A 22,037-nucleotide genomic window follows, 5' to 3' on the forward strand; every position below is an offset into this window, starting at 1 on the left:
CTGAATACACTTGTCATTTCTTATCAAACACTGGAGACAGAATGAAATAGACTGTTTTGCCACTCTGTGGGCGAGGTATAAGGAGAACATAATAGCATGGATGTGACACAGTTTCACTTTCCTTGAGCTAATTATGTTATAGTTTCTTTTCTACTGACAAATTTCATTACCAGATTGGGGTAATAATAGCATATTTTGTCTTGCTGGCTGTGATCCAAAACCTTGGTTTAGAGCAGAGCTAAATTTAGAGAAATTCAGTTGAATCTATATTTTTCTCCATATTAACTATTTCTAACAGCCTGATAAGATGTTATGTTCAGTGACTAAGTGTCTCTTGCTGTTATAATGACAATCATCCACTTGCTTATGTCCCACTTGCTTATCATCCACTTGTGTCGTCCCAACAGAATAACGAAGTGCTAGATGAAAGTTACAAAACCTTGCCTTAAGAATATTGGCCAGTTAACCAAAGTACAAACTTTTGGTTAGAAGCTGTGGCTTCCCCATCCCTGGAAATGTCCAAGGCCATATTGGATGGGGCTTGGAACAACCTGGTCTGGTGAAAAATGTCCCTGTCCATGTTGGGGGGTGGAACTGGGTGATTTTTAAGGTCCCTTCCAAACCAAGCCATTCCATGATTTTATGAATTGAAATTCAGCTGTCTTCTTTACATATATGGCTCAGTCATAAGTTCTCCATTTATTCCATCCTGTCATAAATAAGCTTTGAATAAATTTGATATACAACTAAGAAAAGGGTGAGAAACAAAAATAAACATAGATAGTAATAGATGCTGTGTTGGCCCAAATGGGCATCATCTTAGCTGAATGTTTTATGGCAGTGTACTGTAGTAGATTTATAGGCAGCTTTCCATTTTAATAATTCAGTATTTTCTATTTCCTGAGGCATGGCAAATATCTCTCTGTGACCTTGGCTACCATAGAATACATCATCGTACCGATGCACATCGCTGTGGTGCATTTCAAATCTCTTTTGAAAACAGCCTGGTGCCTAGAGAGCCTTCAGCCAGGGCGGCTGGGAAGAGAAAAAGAGCTGGAAAGGAACTGCTGGCTTGGAGAGATTCTGTCTGGGAAAGCTTTGCAATTGTTTTAAGCTGTGTTCAAATGTTTTTCTTCCAACAGACTTTGGGAACTATCACTGCAGCACCCATTAAGGTTCCTCAGGTCAGCTCCTTGCAGAGGTTGGCAGGACAAGGACCAGCAGTGCTACCTCAGGTACAAAATACAATTTCAAAGAGGGGGTTGTGTCATTTTGTACATATTCTCTGTTCCTGTCTAGTGCCCAGGCCTGGGTGCATTGGCACACTGATTTTGCAGAGTTGTGTTTTTTTTCAGTCCTTGAAAAAAAAATTTCTTCTGGGAGTGTACTGATAGCACAGTGAAAAGCTATAAAATGTCATGTAGAGTCATTGTGGAAGAACAAAATACATACGGTGGAATGTAAATTTATGCTTTAAAGTTGAATCACAAATCACAGAAGTGAAAATCTGCAATTCTGTAATTAAAAGAACTGGTGGAAGTGTTAACCTGCCTGTTCAAGATTTAACCCCATGTTCTGTTTCACTGACTTATTTGCCTTGTCTATCCCAATACAAAGTTTTGGCCCAGCTAACCCAGGTGCCAGACCAAGGAGAGAGTCTCTGGGTAAGAGTGAAAGGGGAGTTGCACTCACTGGTTTTTAAAATGTTTCTAACTGTCTTCTTTTCTGAGCACCCATCACTGTTTCTATAATATGCAATTTATTCCCCATTTCAACTCCCTCAAAATTTTTGGATATAATTTTCAACAAGTGTTTTGCTGCAATTCTATGCTTTGCTCTTCACATTAATGATTATTAAGTATAAATATATTTCTCCCACTGTAGCCCTTAGAGCTCTATTTCTCATATATGAAAAGTGCTGAAATAGATGATATATATTCTTCCTATTGTTCCTTTATTTCTTTCTAATTTATTTTTACTGGCAGAATCTAGTAGAAGGACTGTGAGCTAAATTTACTTGGAGGACGAAGTGTTTCCAATACAAAGTTCTTAAATTCTGTCTTTAAATTACATTTTGTGGATGGCAGAATTGTGAACATAAAGTGAAGTTATAGTTTTCTTATCAAGTTCAAGACTTTGCTTTTCAGTTGTTCTTACAACATAATAACATTTTGATTTCTGACATTTTGGGGTGTGAAAGATGAGCAGATTGCTCCTGAAAACAGATGAGGTTCAAGAGCAGATGAAAGACCTGTAACAGGGACTAAATTATCATTTAGGTTGTGTTTCAGCTATGGTGATGGCATTGCAAATTCTGCACTTAAAGAAGTACCAATGCCCTATGCTTTTGTTAAATAGAAAAAATTCAGTGCTAGATTCAATTTTGAAGAATTTAAAAAAGTGGAGGAAACTGATTTCCTCAGCTTTTTAAAGGAATTCATCCTTTCTGTCTTGCTGTTTAGGTCATTACAATATTTTTGTTTATATTCCACTTTGTTTCACTCCCTTCCTGGTACAGCTTCCATTCCAGAGCTGTTCATGCAATCATACTTAATACTAATTAACTACCAGTTCTTTCTTGGCTGTCCTGAGCCATAGTTCACTAACTTTTCTATTTAGTGAATATTTCAGATAGATAGAATGGGCAATAACTACCAAACAATCTCATTTCTGTAAAACTAAAAATGAAGTAGGCAACTGTATGTAAGACCATCTTGTCAGGGATATGTCTTATGCACTGAGTTTTTTCTGGCTTTTTCACAGGCTTGCAACAGGCCAGCTTCTTCAGCAACAGCCTGTCCCATTTACATGCCAGTCTTCCTTTATGCTTCTTCATGGTGCATATGTTCCTCTCCACCTCCAAGCTCACAGAGAAGTTTAAAATTTTCAGTTTCCTAGTAGGGAATTCCCTCCATCCATCAAACATCCCACCTTTGTGTTCAATGTCTTCAGAGATACCAGTTTTTCATAGACAAGTGGAAAGTTTGGCTTCTAATTAAATAGTCAGGTGTCTTGAAAATAGATTTACTATAGCCATGGACCAGAGTGCTGCAAAGCTGTCATTCCCTAGGTGCAGCTGGATGCAGGTGGCCTGGCAGGCCACTGTAAGTCTGCAGCACTGTGTCACTGTGAAGGCTGTCCTTTGTAAGAACTGTAGGGTGAGTGCATAGTCATCTCTGGTCCAGGAAAACTGGAAACTTCAGATGGAAATATAAAAATTCCAGGAAGCAAGGCCATGTGACACCATGCAGGTGTTATAGTATATCTCCCTCTTCTTCCTTGTAGTGTTGTGAAAAAATTATTTTGGAAATTAAGAGGTGTATATTATCTTCCAATAGGAGCTGGAAATCATGCAGAATTAAATCCTGTCACAGTCTGTGTACTCAGCTTTTTTTCATCAGAGCTGGTCACAGATCAGGCTGGCCACTAACCTCCTTTTGTCCCCATACCTTGCTCTGAATTACTGGCACAATCCTACCATTCTAGGACTGACTTTTGGAGATCCAAATTCCCATCTCCCAAGCATACCAACAAGTTGAGTCCAGCTGGGTTTGGCATCTGCTAAAACCTTTACTTTGTTTGCCCATGTAGCAGCAAATTACTGGGAAAGCAGAACCATATTCATCACTCCTCTACCAAGAATTCGGAGTATTTCACAGGGAATGAAAGCAGTGCTGTATCTGGGCTCAGATGTTATCTATGGCTCAATCTTGTTCTGGAAGGGATGCAATCTTCCCTGATCTCCATCTCTGCCAAGTCTAGTTGCGACAGTGAAGTGTGTGGAGCCCTGTGGTGATGAAACAAGAGCAGCAAAGGCTTCTGTGCTCCTGCACAGAAGGGTCTATTTACTCAAGCAGGTGAGTCCAGGTGTAGCTTGTGCAAGAGCAGTGGCAGGTACAGCTGCACTTCCCTAATCTTTTGAGCTGAATATGCCACTTCTCTGCAGTTCTGTGAAAGAGTGGAAGGCCTGGGTGGAGCCCTTTCAGAATTCCTTACATTTTAGGAGCCTACTTATATGTGAATCATCCTCTGGGAGTGCCTTTTCTCTAAGGAGGACAGATTGCACTTCTGTCTCAGGTGCATGTAGATAACTGGGAAAAATGCACGTCAGTATCTGCATTCCTGGCAGCACACCAACTGCTGTCTGGCATTTCTCCTTTTGGCCAGTCTTATTATTCCTTTGGGCTTTCAGATTCCCTTTAGATTTACAGATAGGCATAAATATTACCAGGATGGCTAGACAGAAAGACTCCTCCATTTTGAGGGTCCTCATCATGTCTACAGGGGTTTGATATATTTGACATTTCTATGCTCCTCATCTTGACAGCCTCTTTTGAGTTACTCATATGCAGTCAAGTGAAAACATACCACAGAAGTAAACCAAGGCATTTAACAAGAGTTATATAAAATAATGCATACAGCTCCCTCATTTTCCACATTTGTAAAGATACTTGTCATTTGTTTTGTTCATTTGAATGAGTTTATTATATGACCCCCTGGGAGCTTTTCCATCTGGAGAACAAGGTTTCAAAATTTGAACATTCACAAATGGCAGCAAAATCCCATTGCTTAGATCCACTAATTAAGTAGAGAGCTAACAAACATTACTTACATGTTCTTTGCACAATACAAACAATATTTTTTAGGCATTCATTATTTGCCAAAACAAGTTTCTTTGGCGGATAATTGTTCATATTTTTTTTTCAGAATATGAAGTCATTTTTGCCTTCATCAAATCAGTGAGCTGTGATGCTTGAGAATCTAATTCCAGATAGTCTTTCTCTTCTTACTTTGGTCTTTGAGGTTTCCAACTGAGTGAGATGCTTTGGAACTGCAGACTCTCCACTATAAGAAGAAAATCCTAGAGGTCCTCTACTTAAACACTGTGGAAGTCCTGAGCTATTCCTCTTCTTTACGGCACCATCTGCTCCAAGGAGATGGTGGCATTCTGTCAAGTTGAGTTCCAATTTCCAGCTGCAGAGCAGATATTCTGTCAATTTTGAACTGGTCTACAGACCATAAGTTGCGCTGTAGCCACATGGAGGTACATGTGGAATGTTATTTTCTGTTCTTCAACAGGAAGATTTTAAATGAAAAGGTAAAAATATTAAAAAAAACCTGTTTTGTTGTCAGCAATTTGGTCAGTAATTTGGGCTTAGTCCAATCCTCATTCAAATTAATGGAGAGACTGTGACATTTTGAATGGCAGTTAAATCAGATTACAGTGCTGTTTCCCTGACCTATCTTTCCAATTCTGGTTGAAGGCACAGTTTGGGATGGCTTTCCTCATGACACTGCTGCTAAGAGCAGAGCAGCATCTGCATTGGCAGGATCACAAAGGTTAGTGGTGAAAACAAACAGGTGTCACCTTGGGCGAAACATGCATGTTTCAATCAACTCTGCCAAGTTCCGCTGTCAGATACTGATTGGTTTTTATCTTCTGCAGTGATTTTAATGTGAGTAATCCAGTAGAGTCTGAATGTGGTCACTGGGCTGCCTTGGGACAAGCCCTGTTATCTTAGTGTATGTTTATTCTTCACTGGGTACCATGTGAGCCCAGCCAGCATCTCCACATGTTCCCAAATGTTAAAAACACAGTCCCGTTGCATCGTGCCGCAACAAAGTCATGTCCAGGGAGGGTGCAGCCACTGGTGATTGATGTGGGAAATGAACAAGACATGTCTCTGTTTGATTAAACTTGGGAATCCATTTATTGGGGCGTCACCAACGCAGGATTTAATCAAGCATAAACCAGAGCCAAAGAACCAAGAACAAAGGCAAGGTAGTGGGTTTTACGGGGTAAAGCAAGGGTGGAGTTTGGGGTCTGTGTCCAGTAGGGACACAGCAAGGGAGAAGTCTCAGGGGTACAAAACAATAGGGGTACAATAGGAAGGGCTATTAAAATAAATGCAGTAGAAAATAATGAATAGCAATGCAAGAAGGATAGAACATTCTGGGCTTTATAAGGGATTTGGGAGTGGAGTAATTCTTCCTGTGCTTTTAGGGCACATCCCCCATGGCAGAGGGGTGTAGTCCACTCCGCCTGGGACTTAAAGCCATTCCCCTCACCTTAACACTGCCTGTCTAAAATCAAATCCCCACCTCTTTGGGTGAGGGCACTCCACACGTTTCCATTTAAAGTTTCAGGTCTTAGTTCTCATAAGCACATTTCTACTGGTAGTTGCTGCTTCTCTTCACACGTGTACCAAAGCCAGGTGTTGCTCCTGGCTTCCTCAGTGGTGGGGCTTCTGGAAGATTTCTTGGAAGGAAAGCAACTCCTATAGACAGAAATAAGTTTTGGGATGCTGCTGTGTACCGTAGAATAGGTTGGTCTATGGCAAAGTCTCTCTCTGTTTGCATCATGAGTTAAAAAAACCCCATTATTTTTAACTGTAGTGTTAAAACTGTACATAGCCATTGGAAAGTAGAAAAGCATTACTAAATGCAAGTCAGTCTTTCAAGAAAATAGAAAAGAATCTCACAGGCATACATATTTGTATAAAAAGCTATACAGAATTGTGCAGTGGAGAGACAAGAATACTTTATTGTTTGATTGAGAAAGGAATAATGGAATTGGGTAAAGTTGTTTTTAAAATATTAAATAAATTAAATTAAATTAAATATTAAAATAAAGACTATAACTTAAGGGATGATGTGAAATTTTCTGGTATACAACTCTCAGAGCTTCCACGGGAATGTGTTGGAATGCTACTGGAGGAGAAGAGAGAGGATCTGATTGAATGTAACTTAAGCAGTGCGGTAAGCAACCAAGCAACAGTATTTAATATTCATTTATGCATGCAGAAAGCAAGCAAAATTATTTTTTATAAAAGATTTGCAGAGGCCTAGCTGAACATGTAGCCCTTAATAAATGCAATTAATCTGTTTTATTGTATATAAGTTCTTATACTGTACTTGTCACTGTACTTGAAGCATCTTCTGGTAATGTGTTAGGCACCAAGATGAACATCTGATGTAAGCTATTTCTTCTCTTTTCTTTTGGGAAGAAGCACATACATCTGAGAGTTCTGCTTAGGGTTTATTTTAATCAATTTGCTTATTTTTAATGGCCATGCTATAATAGTATTATACTATTATACTACTATACTATTATACTATTATACTATTATAATACTATTAATTGCATGCCACTATAGAAAACATTTAGTGTAGAAATTAATGAGTGTTAAATTAATTCTTAGAGAAGAATTCTGAGACAGCTGATTCAGCCTTGTTGTAGGGATTCCCTGCACCAGGGATGCTTGGCCAGCTTGACCTTTCATATTAAGTTTTTACAGGGAGGACACTGAAGATTGGGATGGAAACATAGTACTTTATTGAAAAGTCTGTGGGAAGCTCAGTTCCACACTAGTGGGTGGGTTTGGTAAATTGCCTGTGCTGCTGAGAGAGGCAGTGGCTTGCTGTATGTAGTACCTTCAAGGTATGTATTTTACACTGCTGCTGTGCAGCCAAGACAGGTGAAGGTGTGACTAAGGTGGTATCCTAAGAACATTCCCTGGGGATGGCTGCGTGACAGAATTTGGCAGTTGCAAGAAATCCAGTCTTCTGCAGTAAGCTCAAGGATGAATGTGTAGGATAGATCAAGGTGGGCTACGCTGACATGAATCTTTTCCAAAGGACCTCTGTTTCCTCTGCCTTTCCATTGGTGTCAGTTTTCAGTTCTTAACAAGAGAATTGATCCAGAGTGGTGGGGAAGGAGAAGCAACCCCAACCCCAGCCTGCTACTGATGCTTGAGACCTTCAGATCTGATCAGTGTTGTAAGCACTTTGAGAAGGACCTCCACAGAACTCTTCATGACAGTCTGCACATAGAATTCTAAAGTATCCATGAAAACTTCAGGAAACATTCAAGCCATTTTTACATCTGGCATAGTACCTTTTTCCCAATTGAAAACTCTTATGTTACTCCATGTCAAATACTGCTTTGCGAAGTAGCAGTAAATGAGAGGGTAAAGAAATTTCTCCTCTCTCCACTGATGCCATTTCTATCCATATGAAAGGTGTGACTTCCAATCCATGTCTGGCCTGGATCTGGACTATGCTGTGTCTCTGAGCCTCAAGGACAGTTGTACAAGCTTGCACTAGAACTCTGGGTGAATAACAGGTGCACTGGAAGGCTTTCTTTGTTTGCATAACTTCAGTAAAGACTTGAAGAAACTAGCTTTGCTGCTGGCTGACCCTTCTTTTTCATCTCCTGGTGTCTCAGCATTTTGTGTGCTTCCATCTTGCTTAGGATGTCAGCAGACAAATTATTTTTGTCCTTCCTTTATTATTATTTTTGTCTGTCTTTTTCTTTTATTTTGACTAGTAAATTAATTGGGGGTGGTTGAATCATCATAATGTGATGTTATTGTTTGTCTAGAAGCAGGAAAAGCACTTAAAGTGATGGACAGTACAAAGCAGTGATATCCATGGCCTTTAATGTAACACTGGATTTTGAATCCAGTGAATGCCAGCTGTGTGGATTAGTTCAGAGCTTGCCTAAGAAAGTGTATGGACAGGAGGAAAGCAGACAGGTCTTCTCTCATTTGTACCTAAGGGCTCATGGACACTTTAAATTGAAGGAAGTTAATCATTAGTAACTATCTGTGAGAGAAGCAAGCTAACTTGTAATGCTGAAAATAGTGGAAATAGAAGTAAGTTATTGACTGGTTTGTATAATCACAGTCTATTTTTTACATTTCCATTGTAACCCTAAACAATAAGGATTAATTTTTTCCTCAGAGGCTGTTGCAGTCTGCTCGCTGTGACTGGGGACCGGTCTGGCCGGGCAGCGTGGCAAATAGAGGAACGGGTACGATGGAGTGCCTAGGAAAGACTTTAATGTTCACAGAGACCACATCATCTGAGAGGCTGCTGAGGGGCATGGCAAACTTCACAGTGTAAAGGGATATCTGAGGGCACAGGTTCAATCATGAACATGGACCAGGGACATGACCTTGTAAGTCTAGGGTAGGATGACTCCATCAGTATCCCCCCAGCACCCCATCCCCCAAGGCTTCCAGTTTATTCCTTCTGTGTTAAGAACCTGGTCCATGGTTTGATCTATCCTAGCCAGATCAGTTCCCACATCTGCCTCTACTCTGCAAATTATAAGATGGAAAACCCTTAACAGACAACTTAAAAACTAGGGTAGCAATATAAACATAACAACAACTACAAAAATCAGTAAACCCATTTTGACTAGAGTCCAACTAGGTAAGTTCCATTTTCTGAATAGTCCATTGAACCAGTCACTGTCACCTTCTGCTTGCAATTTCTTGACTCCTTCCCTGAGAATTTGGATACTTTTGTGTATGGACTCACTGAGGTCTGAAAGATTCATGCAGCACATGCCTCCAAAATCCTCACAATCGTGTCCTTGGGCTAATAGCAGGAACTAAAAATGAGATAAACTGCAAATAATAGTATTTGAGTGAGTGGGGCAACCTGGATTTTAGGGAGTGCCATTGCTGTAAAAGTAGGCAATTTTTTTATTTTTTTTTTCATAATTTTTACTGATTAAATAAGAAGAGGGAAGGGGTCCTGGGGTGACTTTATGATGTTTGTATCCTCAATCACCTTGTTTATGTTACATATTAAGTTCTGCACCTTTAAGACTGGCTCTGAGAGCAAAGAGGGGGAAGAAGAAGCAGTGCACAGTTTGTGTTCAGAAGGAGCCGTCACTGTCCCCCATCCTGCTCCTGGACTGTGCTGTCTGCAGCATGGACAGACAGAGGGACAGAGCTCTCCTTTGCTTTTAGTTAGTTTTTAGCTCGCTGAGGCAGAGAAGTTCCCCAGACTGTTTTTTACCCTTTTTCTTGGATCTGTGCAAACCTGCTCTGGACTGAGAACCCAGCCGAACCCCGGGAGCTCACGCCTGTGGCCCACCAGGGCCTGGGCCTCGGCACTTTTCAGCACCAGAGGGACTGATAAGAGACTGAGTGAGCTGAGCTACACCCATGGAAAGGACTTTTCTGGATTTGCCATCTCTTTGAACAGCGAGAGGTTTTGTTGTTTATTATTCAATTTCTGTTAAATAGTTTTTTCCATTTTTCTCCAAGGGAATCATTTATCCTGAGCCAGCTGGGGAAGGGGCCACTTGAATTTGTTTTCTGGAGGGACCCCATTCGGAGGTTTTCTCCCAAATTTGCCCTAAACCAGCACAGGGGCGGGGGTCAGTCCTCATGCCTCCTGGCATAAAGAGACATGGCTTTACTGAAGTCAGTGTGCATCGGTTCATTCTGGTGAAGGATATGATCTTCCCACATTTCACTCATTTTATCAGCCAGTGTTAATGTTTTCTGTGTAGTCCTCTAAAGTTTCCAAGAATGAAAGCTCTGGCTGCTGCTCTCAGCACTTTGCCTCTGTGACATATGAATTGTGCCAAATCCATTTTGTGTTTTTGTTTTTAAGCTCTGAGTACAAGGATGAAGTGAAAATAAAGTGTGAATAATGGTCGTTTCCTCAAAGGCAATGTGATCTTGCATTGAGATGAAAAGCTTACTTTCATGCAGATCAGCCCTGCTAGTGTGAAGGGCTGATGGATGCTGAGCATGATCCAGCTGATATCTGATACAGGGGAAGGGGAGGGCTCTTCAGTGTTGCTGACAAAGCTATAACAAGATCCAGGGACTAGAAGCTGAAGTTAGGTAAATTCAACCTTGCAATAAAATGCCAGTCATGAGCATAAAAAACCATTTTAACAATTTACTGGAGCTCATAATTAAGAACTCTTTAGTATTTTCTTTTAAATTCACTCTTCAGCTTCTGGGAGAATTCATATGGCCAGCCTGTGAGCTGGAGTATCAGTGTGACCCCTTTTGCATTTGAAATTGAAGTACACTGTGTTAACTTCCCTTCTTTCCTGAGCTTGAAGGAGAACACATTTACAAGAAATGCCCTTTACAATTTTCCTAACACCTGCAGATCTTCGCAGATGTAACTGTTCTAATTAAATTCTTTAGGACTACATAGCATTGCCCACAGAGACTGGGGGAACTGTGTGACTTTCTTCCCTTCTCCTTTCACCCCATGGTTGTTTCAGTTGGATTTTGAGGACTTCTTTTGTAAGAGGTTTTCTTTCTTACCTTATTTTTCTTTACTACAGGAGGTGAGTGGCTCAACCTGTTTGGATGTACCTCAGGAAATAGATTGCCCATTATCATATTTTCCTTTGTCAGTGGTGACACACACCAGGCTCTCCCACATCTCCCACTCAGCAATTCATTCACCTTTGTAGTATTCAGCAATTTGTACTCTTGAGAGCTGGAATGATGTTTTGGTGAAATTGAAACCTTTGAGCTTCACATAGGGACATCTGGATAGAGTTTGATGATATGGGATATACAAGAAGTCATGTTAGTCACAGGACCTGATTCTTTCCTGATTGAAATTATTTAAAATATATTAAATTAGAGGTTGTTGAACAAAAGAACACTCTGTACATCTCACAGGATTGGGCCCTCTCTTATTCCATGTCTAAAAAGCAGACAGCCCCCACCTAGTGAATGCTCAGATTTAAGAATATCTCCTTGAAAAATGTGTTCATCTGCAGCTGTCTGAGAAGTACCTGTCTGAACATTTCCACAGGAAATGAAGTATTTCTGTTATTGTGGGTATTGAGGAAACCCAAAAACAACATGGGTTTATGAAATCATTATATTCAAGAAGCAGCTCTCTCTTCTGCATTTTGAGCCCTGGTAGGATCACATTCTGTTTTGACAGCTGTCAGAAAGTTAAATGAAAGATACTTGGGGAAAGAAGGGTTGAGAATTGTTACTTGAAACACTAGCCAACAGTTGAAGCGTTCTTTTGGTAACATACATGCTGTCTCTTTTTCTTTCTCTTTTCTTCTCCTTTGCTCAACTTTGGTGCCTTTTATTTCTGTAACTCTTGTGACAGAGGCTGGTGTCATCCAACCTGTGCTACTTTAAGTAGAAAATTACTTTTGGATACTGTGTGTGTGCAGTGCTCTGCCCTAGCTTTATTCTACCTCTTATTCAGCGATTGCCATCTTCCAAACTTTTGCTAGTGCCACTGTCCTCCTTTCATCTCCCAAATTTAAGCTACAGTTTTGCTGTGAGGGAAAGGAATTTATGCTACCTTTTTCCTTCTTATTTTTTCTCTTCCTAGCTGACACCGTTTATTTTCACAAATAACTGCAGTAGTTTGGGGTTTTAGGTGACACTCTGACAAAGGTCCTTCATGAAGCTGTTTATTAAATGTTTACACTTGGTGTTTATATTATGAGGAGAACATTCATAGGTGTTGGAGCACAAGGGGCTTATACTTTTGCTTTCTGTTTTGGATTCACACTTGCAGGCCCTAGCAATAAATGTTATTTTCACTTTAAATTATTAAATTAAAGAGGAGTACCCAAAACTTTTGTTTCTGTATAGTTAACACTTTTTATTGTTTTGTAATTGCAAATAAACATGGTCTCCCAAAGTTAGGTAAACTTAGGAAGTTTGCAGAGGCTTAGCCCATGAAAACAGCTATTCCTCTTCTGTATCACACGGTGGCAGAAAGTACCCAGCATATGCTCTGCACTGTTTCAGTTTGGTGAGTCCTATCAGATAATTTCAGTATGTAGCACTTTATAAAGAATTTAGTATTTTGGAAAATTAAGTTTGTTTAATCATCTAAGGAAGAGCTTATTTTACAGCAAAGTAATATATGTTCATCCACAACCTGCAGGATGTGTATTGTGGGTGTGGGTAGGATTCACTGAGGTATTACATCATGCAATAGAAAAGATAATTATATAGCTGGAATATATGTAGGCATTTAGTTTTAATTAGGCTTTTGATTAAATATAAAATTGTAATTAAGAGTGACAGATACAGTAGATCCTGGTAAACTCCATGACAATTTTTTGGCTAGAAAAACTCCTGAACTGATGGGTTTAAACCAAGGCTTTGTGCACTGCTTTTGAAAATAAGACCATTAACTAATCATGGGTATGAAGCTAATTATAGAGTCCTCCCTTAAACTACTTTACCAAGGTATTTGTCTGGTATCTTAACTAAGCCAGTCAGATAATCGTTACACACAGTAATTGCATAAAGAAAACGAGCAAAGAACCCTTCAGTTACTGCCAGGGTATTGTGACTATGGTTTGTTGGAGTTCTGTGTAGCTTTGCATCATTTCACAGCAGGTCTCTCAGGGTTTCCAGTGTCACCCCAAAGTTGTGAGCTGAACACAGTGGCTACCCAGCTCTTCACGAGTCTGCAGGACCTTGGACAAATCTCTTTACCTTTCCATCTACCATGACTGCTGGAAATGTGACTGTCCCGAGCGGGACTGTGCCTGTGATACCAGTCTTCCACTGCTCATGGGTGTTGGGGTCCTGTCGACATTTGAGGGACAAGTTTCCAAGACACAAAGAGCGTGCAACATGTGTGTTGCTGCACTGAATATTTGCTGTGGGGACAAAAAGGGTTCCTTCTTCACACAATAGGGGATGATGGCCAGCCTTGAGAGATGGTTTTCTGCACACCAGTAAATCCCTGTGTTTTCATTAAATTGCTTACTTAGGCTCAAGATTGAAGTCAGCACCATTTGAAGGGCTCCTGTAGACTCCAGCATGGTGACACAGGCAGATGTTTCCCATGTCTGTCTGTTAGAACTTGTCAGTTTGTTTCACAGTATGGAAGGTGTGAGAAGTAACAGGACTAAATAAGCACAGAGGGAACTGACTGTTTCATCTGACTGTGTTAATGAATAAGCTGGGACTGAAGTTAACTCCATGTGAAGCAGTTTAAATTATTTATTTTCAATCCTGGAACTGTACTTAACATGTTAAGGCAGAGCCATGTTGACAGGGTGACATTAATTACACCACTGGAAACCTATCACATTAGCTGAAAACAATTGATTGCAGCTATCATTCATGGTTCTGGGTATAGCCCCAGCTGTTGCAAAGCTGGGCAGAATGTTCTCTTCCATTCATGGAAGTTCTTCCTGCACCCACCCAGAGCTGCAAATTAGTTCTTCAATTACTACAACAAAATATGGTGTTTGGTGGTTGTGGGTTTCTTGTATCCATTTCTTTATTTAATTTATTTTTTTGTGAGCCATGTGATTGTGTGACTGATCTTTCCATTTGACTTGGCATGTCTTAAACATTTGAGGATGTTCGCTGACAATATATATAAAGTATAAAAGCATACACTTTACAGTAATGTATGTAAATGTACTGTAAATGCTTTCTCACAATTCCCTTAATGATTCAGCACCCTCTCCTTAATTCATAGCAAAAGTGTTGTCTCCTTGAGAATAGGAAATTTTTGCACCTGGGTTTTCCATTCTCTGCAAAAGCTTTGGCTTACACATCTCTACTGAAAACTGGAAATGGCTTGACTTTGCATATGTATGGATGTGCACTAATCAAAATAAGGATTTTACTTTCTTCTCACTCATTGGTTAGCACTGCTGTGAGTTAAGAGCTTCAGAATTACTCAGTTGAGAAGTGCTGGGAATATATCTACAAGTACGTAAATGATTGGCTATTTGCAGTTGCTACATGCTGATTTTCCAGATGATCCTGGGTCCATGGTTAATGCAATTAGAGATTCTACTGAGAGAGCACACGTGTGCAGTGTTTGTTCATATGTCCAATAACACCTGACTCTCTGTTTGTAGGTTAGGCCAAAGACCCTGATTCCGGACAGCCTCCCAATCTCCCCGTGCAGAGACCAACCTTCCAAGCAGCCTCCCACCTTCCAGAAGGCAACCATAGTGAGCATCAAAAACCCTAGCCCTGCCCTTCCAACTGCCAACAACACCGTCAGCCATGTACAGACACACAACAGCCAGTCACAATGTGTCCCCGAGCCTACAGCTCTCTCATCCCCACTGAGTGGTGCTGCTGGTGTGGCCTACGCCATCATTTCCACCTCCCCCAGCAATGCAGCTCCGCTCAGCACCAGCGCCACAGTCTCAGTGGTCAACGACAGCATTAAAGTGCAACCGCTTCTCATCAGTGCCGACAGCAAGGTGAGTTCCTTGGGTAGCACATGCAGGAACGGTGCTGCAGGTATGAGCAGAATATTGCCCTGGGAGTGCACAGCCTGTGTGTCACAGTGCAGGTGGTTTGTAGCTGCCAGATAAATTTTGGTCGTGTGCTTCGGATGTGGGTCACCCAACATGGCGGACACCACATGGTGTGAGTCACTCACCCAAGATGGCGGCTGCCACATAGCTGCCCACTCAAAATGGCAAAACACAAGTGGCAGCCCATGGGGGAAGAGATGCTGCGCTGATCACATGGAAGCAGCAGCCGAAATTACCCCCTCATTGGCATCTGGGAGTCCCCTCTGGTGTGCCCACCAGATCCTAGAAGTGCCATTGCGGAACTGCGTGCACCAAAACCTGGAAGCACGGAACGCCGTATCATAACAAAGCCAGGGCTTGGAAAGCCTGAAAGATGCTGTGGCAGCCAGTGCCTGGAGAGTTGGGGAGCCCTAATGGCTGCAATCAGCCACAGGGACCTGTGGAGCAGAGCCATCCCACGCTATGGAGCCTCAGCTGGAGCTGTCTTGCAGCAAGTGGCTGGGGCTGGGGCAGCCTTCCTGACAGTGTCCCCCTCTCAGCCTGTGAAAGTGGAGCAGCAGCGGCAGAGACAGCAGGAGAGGGGATGCACGGAGCTGTGGGGCTGTGGTACCAAGCACGTAGTACTGTCAGGGGCAGCACTGGCACAAGCAGTGCTGTGCTCCCTGCCCCTCTACATGTGGCAGGCCTTACCTGGTAAGGCGTGGCCACCATCCTGTGGTCTGTGAAAGCCCAACTAGTTGCCCCGGCTCTACCCCTAACCCCTGCTGCATCCACCACTCCCGCTGCAGCCAAAGTCCCATTCCTGCTTCCTGAGACTGTTTGGGGGAGCACAGGGAGAGCAATGGCGCAGCCAAGTGAGCACAGCTGTACTGAGATGCCGAGATTTGGGAGTGGCGGGCACGGCTGTTCTGACCCCCGCAGCCTGCTGCAGCCCACCATAACACACCATGCTGGGCAGGGGCCCCCAAGCAGCCCCCACACCCCACACCAGGACTGGGGTGGGGGGCATGGGCAGGGTGGCCTTGGGTGAAAAGAATAGGCAAGGAGACCAGCCCTTTTTAATGCCTTTATTGAAGTCAGCTCTAGGTGGGGGGCTCGAGGGGCTGCACACACCACCACTGCTCCCAGTGAACAACCCAGAGGAGGAGGTGTTCAGCTTTGCTGCATGTCAGAGCTGGGGCTTCCATCCTCACAAGAGTCTCTAGGAAGACACTGTCTCATTGTAAATCTAGGGTAGTCATGGATAGCAAGTGCTGTTTTGTTGCTCTGTTGGGAACGGTTAGAAGAACGACACAGACTCTCTTGTGGAGTCGAACTGGAGAATTTCTCTTTGTTTATTACCTCAGGTCTTTTTTATAGACTGATACGTGAAAAGTACAGAAAAGAAAACTCTTATTGGTTAGTAAACTAACACATCACCATCATTGGTCAGTGGGGTACACCAGCCCTTGACCTTCTTTTGCAAGAAAACAAGGAACAGACAAACAGCACCTGCAAGGCTGTTCTCTATCTCTGAGGATTGTTTTAATTCCTCTTTATGATTCCCAGGCCACTTTCCCAGGCAAGTCTGAGAAAGCTATGTGGCCTGCAATTTCCACAGGCACCATGCTCTCTGCTTCACAGTTAGCATCCATACTGTTTAGTTACGGCGACGAGGTTCAGAACATTGGTCAGTTGCGCAACATTCTCCCTTACTCCTCGACGTAGTTTGGAGTCTGGTTTGTGCCATGGCTCGCTGATTCTAGGGGCCATTAAATGTTAATCCCACTTCCCCTGGGTGCTACCCCCCCATGGGAGTTCAGCTCATCTACATACTGGGCAGTTTCATCGGTTGCCGTTGGGGAGTGCCGGGAGCAGCAGAGGCAATAGACAAGGGCAGGTGGCATTAACAAGGCTGTCACAACAACATTGGTATTTAACATGCCACAACATGAGGTATTTTAACAAAGAAGGTACCTTATAGTGACAACACTCTACTGTTCAATCTGTAAACATCTTTGTGTACTGATCAAGTCACATATTACTCTTTACATCGGGGAGTGGCGGGTGCCCTCCCAGCCACCACAGCCTGCCACGGCCTACTCACCTGTGGCAATAAAAATGCTCATCATATACAGAGCAAGCCCAGGAAAACAACCCACAATCTGAGGCACATTTAAAAAGCTCCTTTGTTAAAGTTTTCAAACATCGAACACGTCAGAATTGATCATAAAAACAAGTACCAATTCTAATATTGGATTCTACGTGCCTTCAACAGCTTTAGTCTTCATGCTATGATTAACAACACTAGATCTTTTTCTTTTCAAATGTACATTGAATTTTCCATATAATACTGTAGAACATTAAAGGATTTTAGTTCCGTTTAATAATTTTCTTCTGTATAAAACTCACAATAATTTTCCAGGCTGTTTTTACCCTCCAAAGAAAAAGAAGCATCAAGGTATTTACTTTCCTCTTCCAAAAAGCCTACAATTTCAGTTACGGGATTTCAAAATCCAAATTAAGTTTTGTTCTCAGTCATCTAAAACTGTGCAAATATTTTATTCAAAGATGACAACTATTGACTATTTTTGGTTTGTCTAACAATTAACAAATCTACAGCAAATCAGTCAGATTTATAATGTAAAACTCTGGAGTTTAAAAGGTTATTGAGTCAACACCAAAAGGAAATCTATTAAATACTCATACTGATACATACATGATATTAATATAATATTAATGGTAATATTTACCACCAAGGTAATATTTCATCACCTTATGGTGTTAATGCTTGCAATTGTAGATATAGATGATAAAACCTAATATTTAACTGAACACATTTAGTAATAATTCTAGATAATGGCAACATAACACCCAGTATATTTGTAACATTTTAGAATTCAAAGACATTGCTTGTTTTAAAGGTCCTAAAAAGAGCATTCTAAGTTCATAAAAGCAAACACTGAGGTACTAAATCGGTGTAAAAGAAAAATGTTTCATTAGCAAAATTCAGTTACAGTTTTCTCACCAAGTATTTTCCACCTGTCACTTTGTTTACAATGTCTACAAAAGCATTTTCATGCTGAAAACCACTAACAACTACCTTTCATATTTCACTCATGCCAACTGTTGAAGTCAATAGCAGGTTTCTGAATATAGTGGGTCTGTCACTGTTATCAGCAAAATACTAATTTACATGTTTTCTTATTTTCGAACCAAAATATAAACATAGCTTTTAATGTTCAGTTTTTGCAACTGAGTATACAGATACAATAATCACAAAACTAAAGTTGAATTTACAGAAAACTTGAAAACTATACATAAGAAAGTAGTAACAGAAACTTCTAAATTAACAAAAATAGTTTGTCCTACAGCTTTGAGGTCATGTCTTTATACCTTTCTTAAAGAAAACATATTCATTGAAGACACATAATCATCCCAAAAAACATGTTTAAATTAATTAGAATTGTTGATTAGCCCATGAATACTGCAAATTAGCATCTTCCTCTTTTATTTTCTCTAACTCAATTTCAAAACTCTTAATGAAAGAAAAAGGTTCATTATTCACACTACTGCCATTAAGCAATGTTGTTAAGTATACTAATAATAGTACAATAATTGTGTAAATGAGTAACTTAATTCCTTCCAAACTCAAGAAACAATTTCATAGGTGTCCTTAGATAATAATATGATCCAGTTTTATTATCTATGTTCTGTAATGTCACAAACTATATTTATAGAGACAAATAACACAACTAATTTTACACTATGTTTTTAGTATTGTGATTTTACAAAGTGATTCTACACATACAGCTAAATGATATTATTAACATTGTATCTACCCATCAAATAATAAGCTAAAATCACAACCAAGCAAAGAAGCCTTCACAAGAGAAATCCAAAAACTCCAAATATACACCTTAAACCATCTATGGGATCCTTAGAATGACAAGTTACTTATGACTTTATTCAAAAAACCTCAAAAATCAAATATTTTAAGGACATTACTAGCACAAGGACATATCACTTCTAGACATATAGTACAATATGACCTGTAAAACCTAACTAAGATAAAGAGATGTTTCCTTTGATGGTTTTGAATTGGTTTGTTTGTAACAAAAAGGTAAATATTACTTTCAAAAGAGTTGTTTATTTATGTGCATAGTTACAGTTATTTACAAGTTATATCATTAGTTATTTACCTAAGGACAGATAACAAAGCCAGCTGTTCTATGACTCCTTACTGAAAGACTTCCTTTAAAGATATGATAGGTAAGTCTTCCCAGTCTGGGTCTTGGTTTTGGCCAAACTATGACCTTGATTGGCAAGGGAAAAATATGCTATCAAACCCAGGTATTTCTGTGCTAAAGATGAGAGTCAGTCACTTTCAGTGTGTCAGTCAGTGACTGGCTGATTTGGCTTTGCAGAAGCTGAACCACTTCCCTTTGAGATAAATGAGGAGGTCTCATTGTGAAAAGTTGGCTCAGCAGTGGCAGACACTGGGTGATGGTAAAGCATATAGGCAGTTCTAAGTTTCACCTTGTTAATTACATTCAAAAGTGCATATTTTATTCCCATTATAGTTGTTAAAACAAAGAAAGGGGTAGAAGTGCAGGATGGATGGATGCCCTGCCTCAGAAGTCTTGGGTGCTCTCATGTTTTCATGTTTTTCTCCTGTCTTTCAATCAATTCACAACATAACCTAGCCAGCCAACAACTTTTCAGAAGCAGAAGATTGTCAGTAGTAAGACAATCTGCCCATCACCCTACTTGAACTCCAAGACTCATATTTTTGGAAGACATCAGTGATAGAAATGTGTATGTTTTTAATTGAAATGGTTTTGAATTGAATTGTTTATTGTTTGTAGTTTTTATTTTTAAGTTGTAAAATTGTAACTTCTGAGTAATGAGCCTGTGGCATGCCATCTTAAAAACTTGTATTTCTAGTTTAACAGCTTTAACAGCTCCTGAATGTGACTATTACAACTCCAATGATACAGGAGATACATCACTGGTTGAGGGAAGCTAGGCTTGTTGAGTTGAGTGGAAAGTCTTATTCAAACTAGATTTATTATCTGTGTCAACATGTTGTCTTTGCCATCCTATCTGCAAGGTGCCTACAGAGGAGGACAAAGAACACTTTGCTTTTTTAATAAAACAAACAGGGGGAAATGTCAGAGTGAAGGTGGTTTGTAGCTGACAGATAAATTTGGCCACATCAGACCCCCAAAACTGACTATCACAGAAATAAAACAAGTCCCCAGACAAGGCAAGGATAGGTTAGATTCAAACCTACACAGGGGACCCTCAGCCAGTCGCAGCTGATCCTAAATGCAAACATATCTCTGGCCAGAGATCCGGGCAGTGCAGAGATCCCAACCAATCAGCTATCCAAGCCTGGGAAATTCAAACCCCCTTCAAAAGGAGGAGTTGCACAATAAACTGATGATGTTTGTCTTATGATCATCGGACTCAAATTGTGATTCTGTCTCCAACCTATGACCACACGTAACACCTGTCGAGTGTTGTCAGTGGTTCTTCTCAAAGAAAATAACCAGAAAGCAATGTGAAAATTCTTACAGGGTCACGTAAAGGCTAGTAGACTTTTATCTGTGTACAAGCCCTTTTTTTACTGGGAACAAAACACATCATTATGTAGACTGACATTAGCAGGACCATATGAACTTCTCTTTCCTTAAGCAAATCCTCACTAATAAAATCCCCAAATTTTGTACAGGCTCAAATTTCCTATGGACTCCCTCTTTAATGATACAGTGATACTAGATTTGTCCGTTGATCCCAAGGAGTACATAAAATAATCAGAGATTCCCTTCTGCTCTTCCAGGGGAAGACCAAATGAAATGAGAACTCAGGGTTTCAGAATTGACCAGGAGATGAATCAGTAAAAAGAAAAAATTCAAACTATGAATTACTTGTTTCATCTTTGTACTGCTTTTCAGCATTGGAATGCAAGAAACTTCGCCACTTTTATACCAGAGACAGATTCCATACAGGCTGCAAATGTACCCAGCAGACATTCACTGTAATTTACTATTGGAATTCTGCTGCTTTTGATCTTGGTGGCAGCACAGGTTCTCATACAGCGCTAGAAAAATACATAGGATGTAGGATGGCTTTTGAGGTAAATAAAAGCAGATATCTCTTCCCCATTTCTTTGACATAAATTATTTTTCTCTTACTTAAAATGGCTGCTGGCTCAGAAAACCATCCCTTTTTATGCTCTTGAATCTTCTAGAATGATTGAGTTAACATATCTGACACTTAATCTGACATTGATTGAAAATTAGCAATGAAGTAGATGGAAAAGGCCTCTTAAAATCTGATAATCTTTTATCTAGAAGGCAATAGTCCTTGGAAAGTCCTTTTTGAAGCTTTCACAGTCCTTTTGATTATAGGTATGAAGTCATATGTGTAGTTCTGTGGCCAGAAATTCATTCCTTTTAATTTAATAGCTTCTAGATAATGTGACCTGCATCGTGTAAATCTTCATGAGTAGCTGGATATTCTACCATAAATGTGTGAATGAGATCTGTGTCCTAATTACTATAGGTTCTAAACAAGACCTGATTTTAATTTAAAACACAGTTTTAGTTTATTTGGTTTATGGAAAACTGGACATCCACTGCTTATAACATTAAAGGCTGAGGACTGAAGTCTAATCTCAGTTTCATGAGGAGTACCTTCTTTCCCATCCCCATATACTTACTCTGAAGTAACACTGGCACAACTGAGATCAAACCGTGTTTGAAAGTTTAGTAATCCTATCTCTTCTACTTGTACACAAAATAAAATCAAAGGAAAGACCTTAAAATCACTAACACCACAAGTGCTAAGACATGGCTTCTCAGCCACCTTCACAAGTCCTCTAAGTAGAAAGTATCCTAATTTTCAGAGGCACTGATCAAGTGACTTAAGCTGTAGCATGTTTATAATGCAACACCAAGAATTAATTTTTAGAAACTTAAGTATGGATTTAGGA

The 22,037-nt window shown here is 40.4% G+C and overlaps 2 protein-coding genes across 6 annotated transcripts in view; both read left to right on the forward strand.

Annotated features, from left to right (window-relative positions):
• PHF21B (PHD finger protein 21B) overlaps window positions 1-22,037 on the forward strand; it is a 180,852-nt gene that overhangs the window by 134,015 nt on the left and 24,800 nt on the right. For all 5 annotated transcript variants that reach the window (XM_086885376.1, XM_086885377.1, XM_086885379.1 and 2 more), the window contains 2 exons: window positions 1,143-1,235; window positions 14,648-15,001. In XM_086885376.1, coding sequence (XP_086741502.1) covers window positions 1,143-1,235; window positions 14,648-15,001 — 447 coding nt within the window. The remainder of the gene's footprint in view (window positions 1-1,142; window positions 1,236-14,647; window positions 15,002-22,037) is intronic.
• On the forward strand, window positions 4,804-12,564 carry LOC147653794 (uncharacterized). Its single transcript, XM_086885388.1, has 4 exons — window positions 4,804-5,098; window positions 5,265-5,340; window positions 6,683-6,759; window positions 8,746-12,564. The coding sequence occupies exons 1-4, from the start codon at window positions 5,039-5,041 to the stop codon at window positions 8,905-8,907; spliced, it is 375 nt and encodes a 124-aa protein (XP_086741514.1). The 5' UTR covers window positions 4,804-5,038; the 3' UTR covers window positions 8,908-12,564.

This window comes from Cyanistes caeruleus, chromosome 4 (genome assembly GCF_971803275.1).
Source record: "Cyanistes caeruleus chromosome 4, bCyaCae1.hap1.1, whole genome shotgun sequence".
Lineage (NCBI taxonomy): Eukaryota > Metazoa > Chordata > Aves > Passeriformes > Paridae > Cyanistes > Cyanistes caeruleus.

Coding starts and splice junctions, on each gene's coding strand:
- LOC147653794 (XM_086885388.1), top strand. CDS start 5,039: ATGGAGGTACATGTGGAATGTTATTTTCTGTTCTTCAACAGGAAGATT. Junction 5,099..5,264: donor GGAAGATTTTAAATGAAAAG/GTAAAAATATTA, acceptor TTCTGGTTGAAG/GCACAGTTTGGGATGGCTTT. Junction 5,341..6,682: donor GCATTGGCAGGATCACAAAG/GTTAGTGGTGAA, acceptor TACAACTCTCAG/AGCTTCCACGGGAATGTGTT.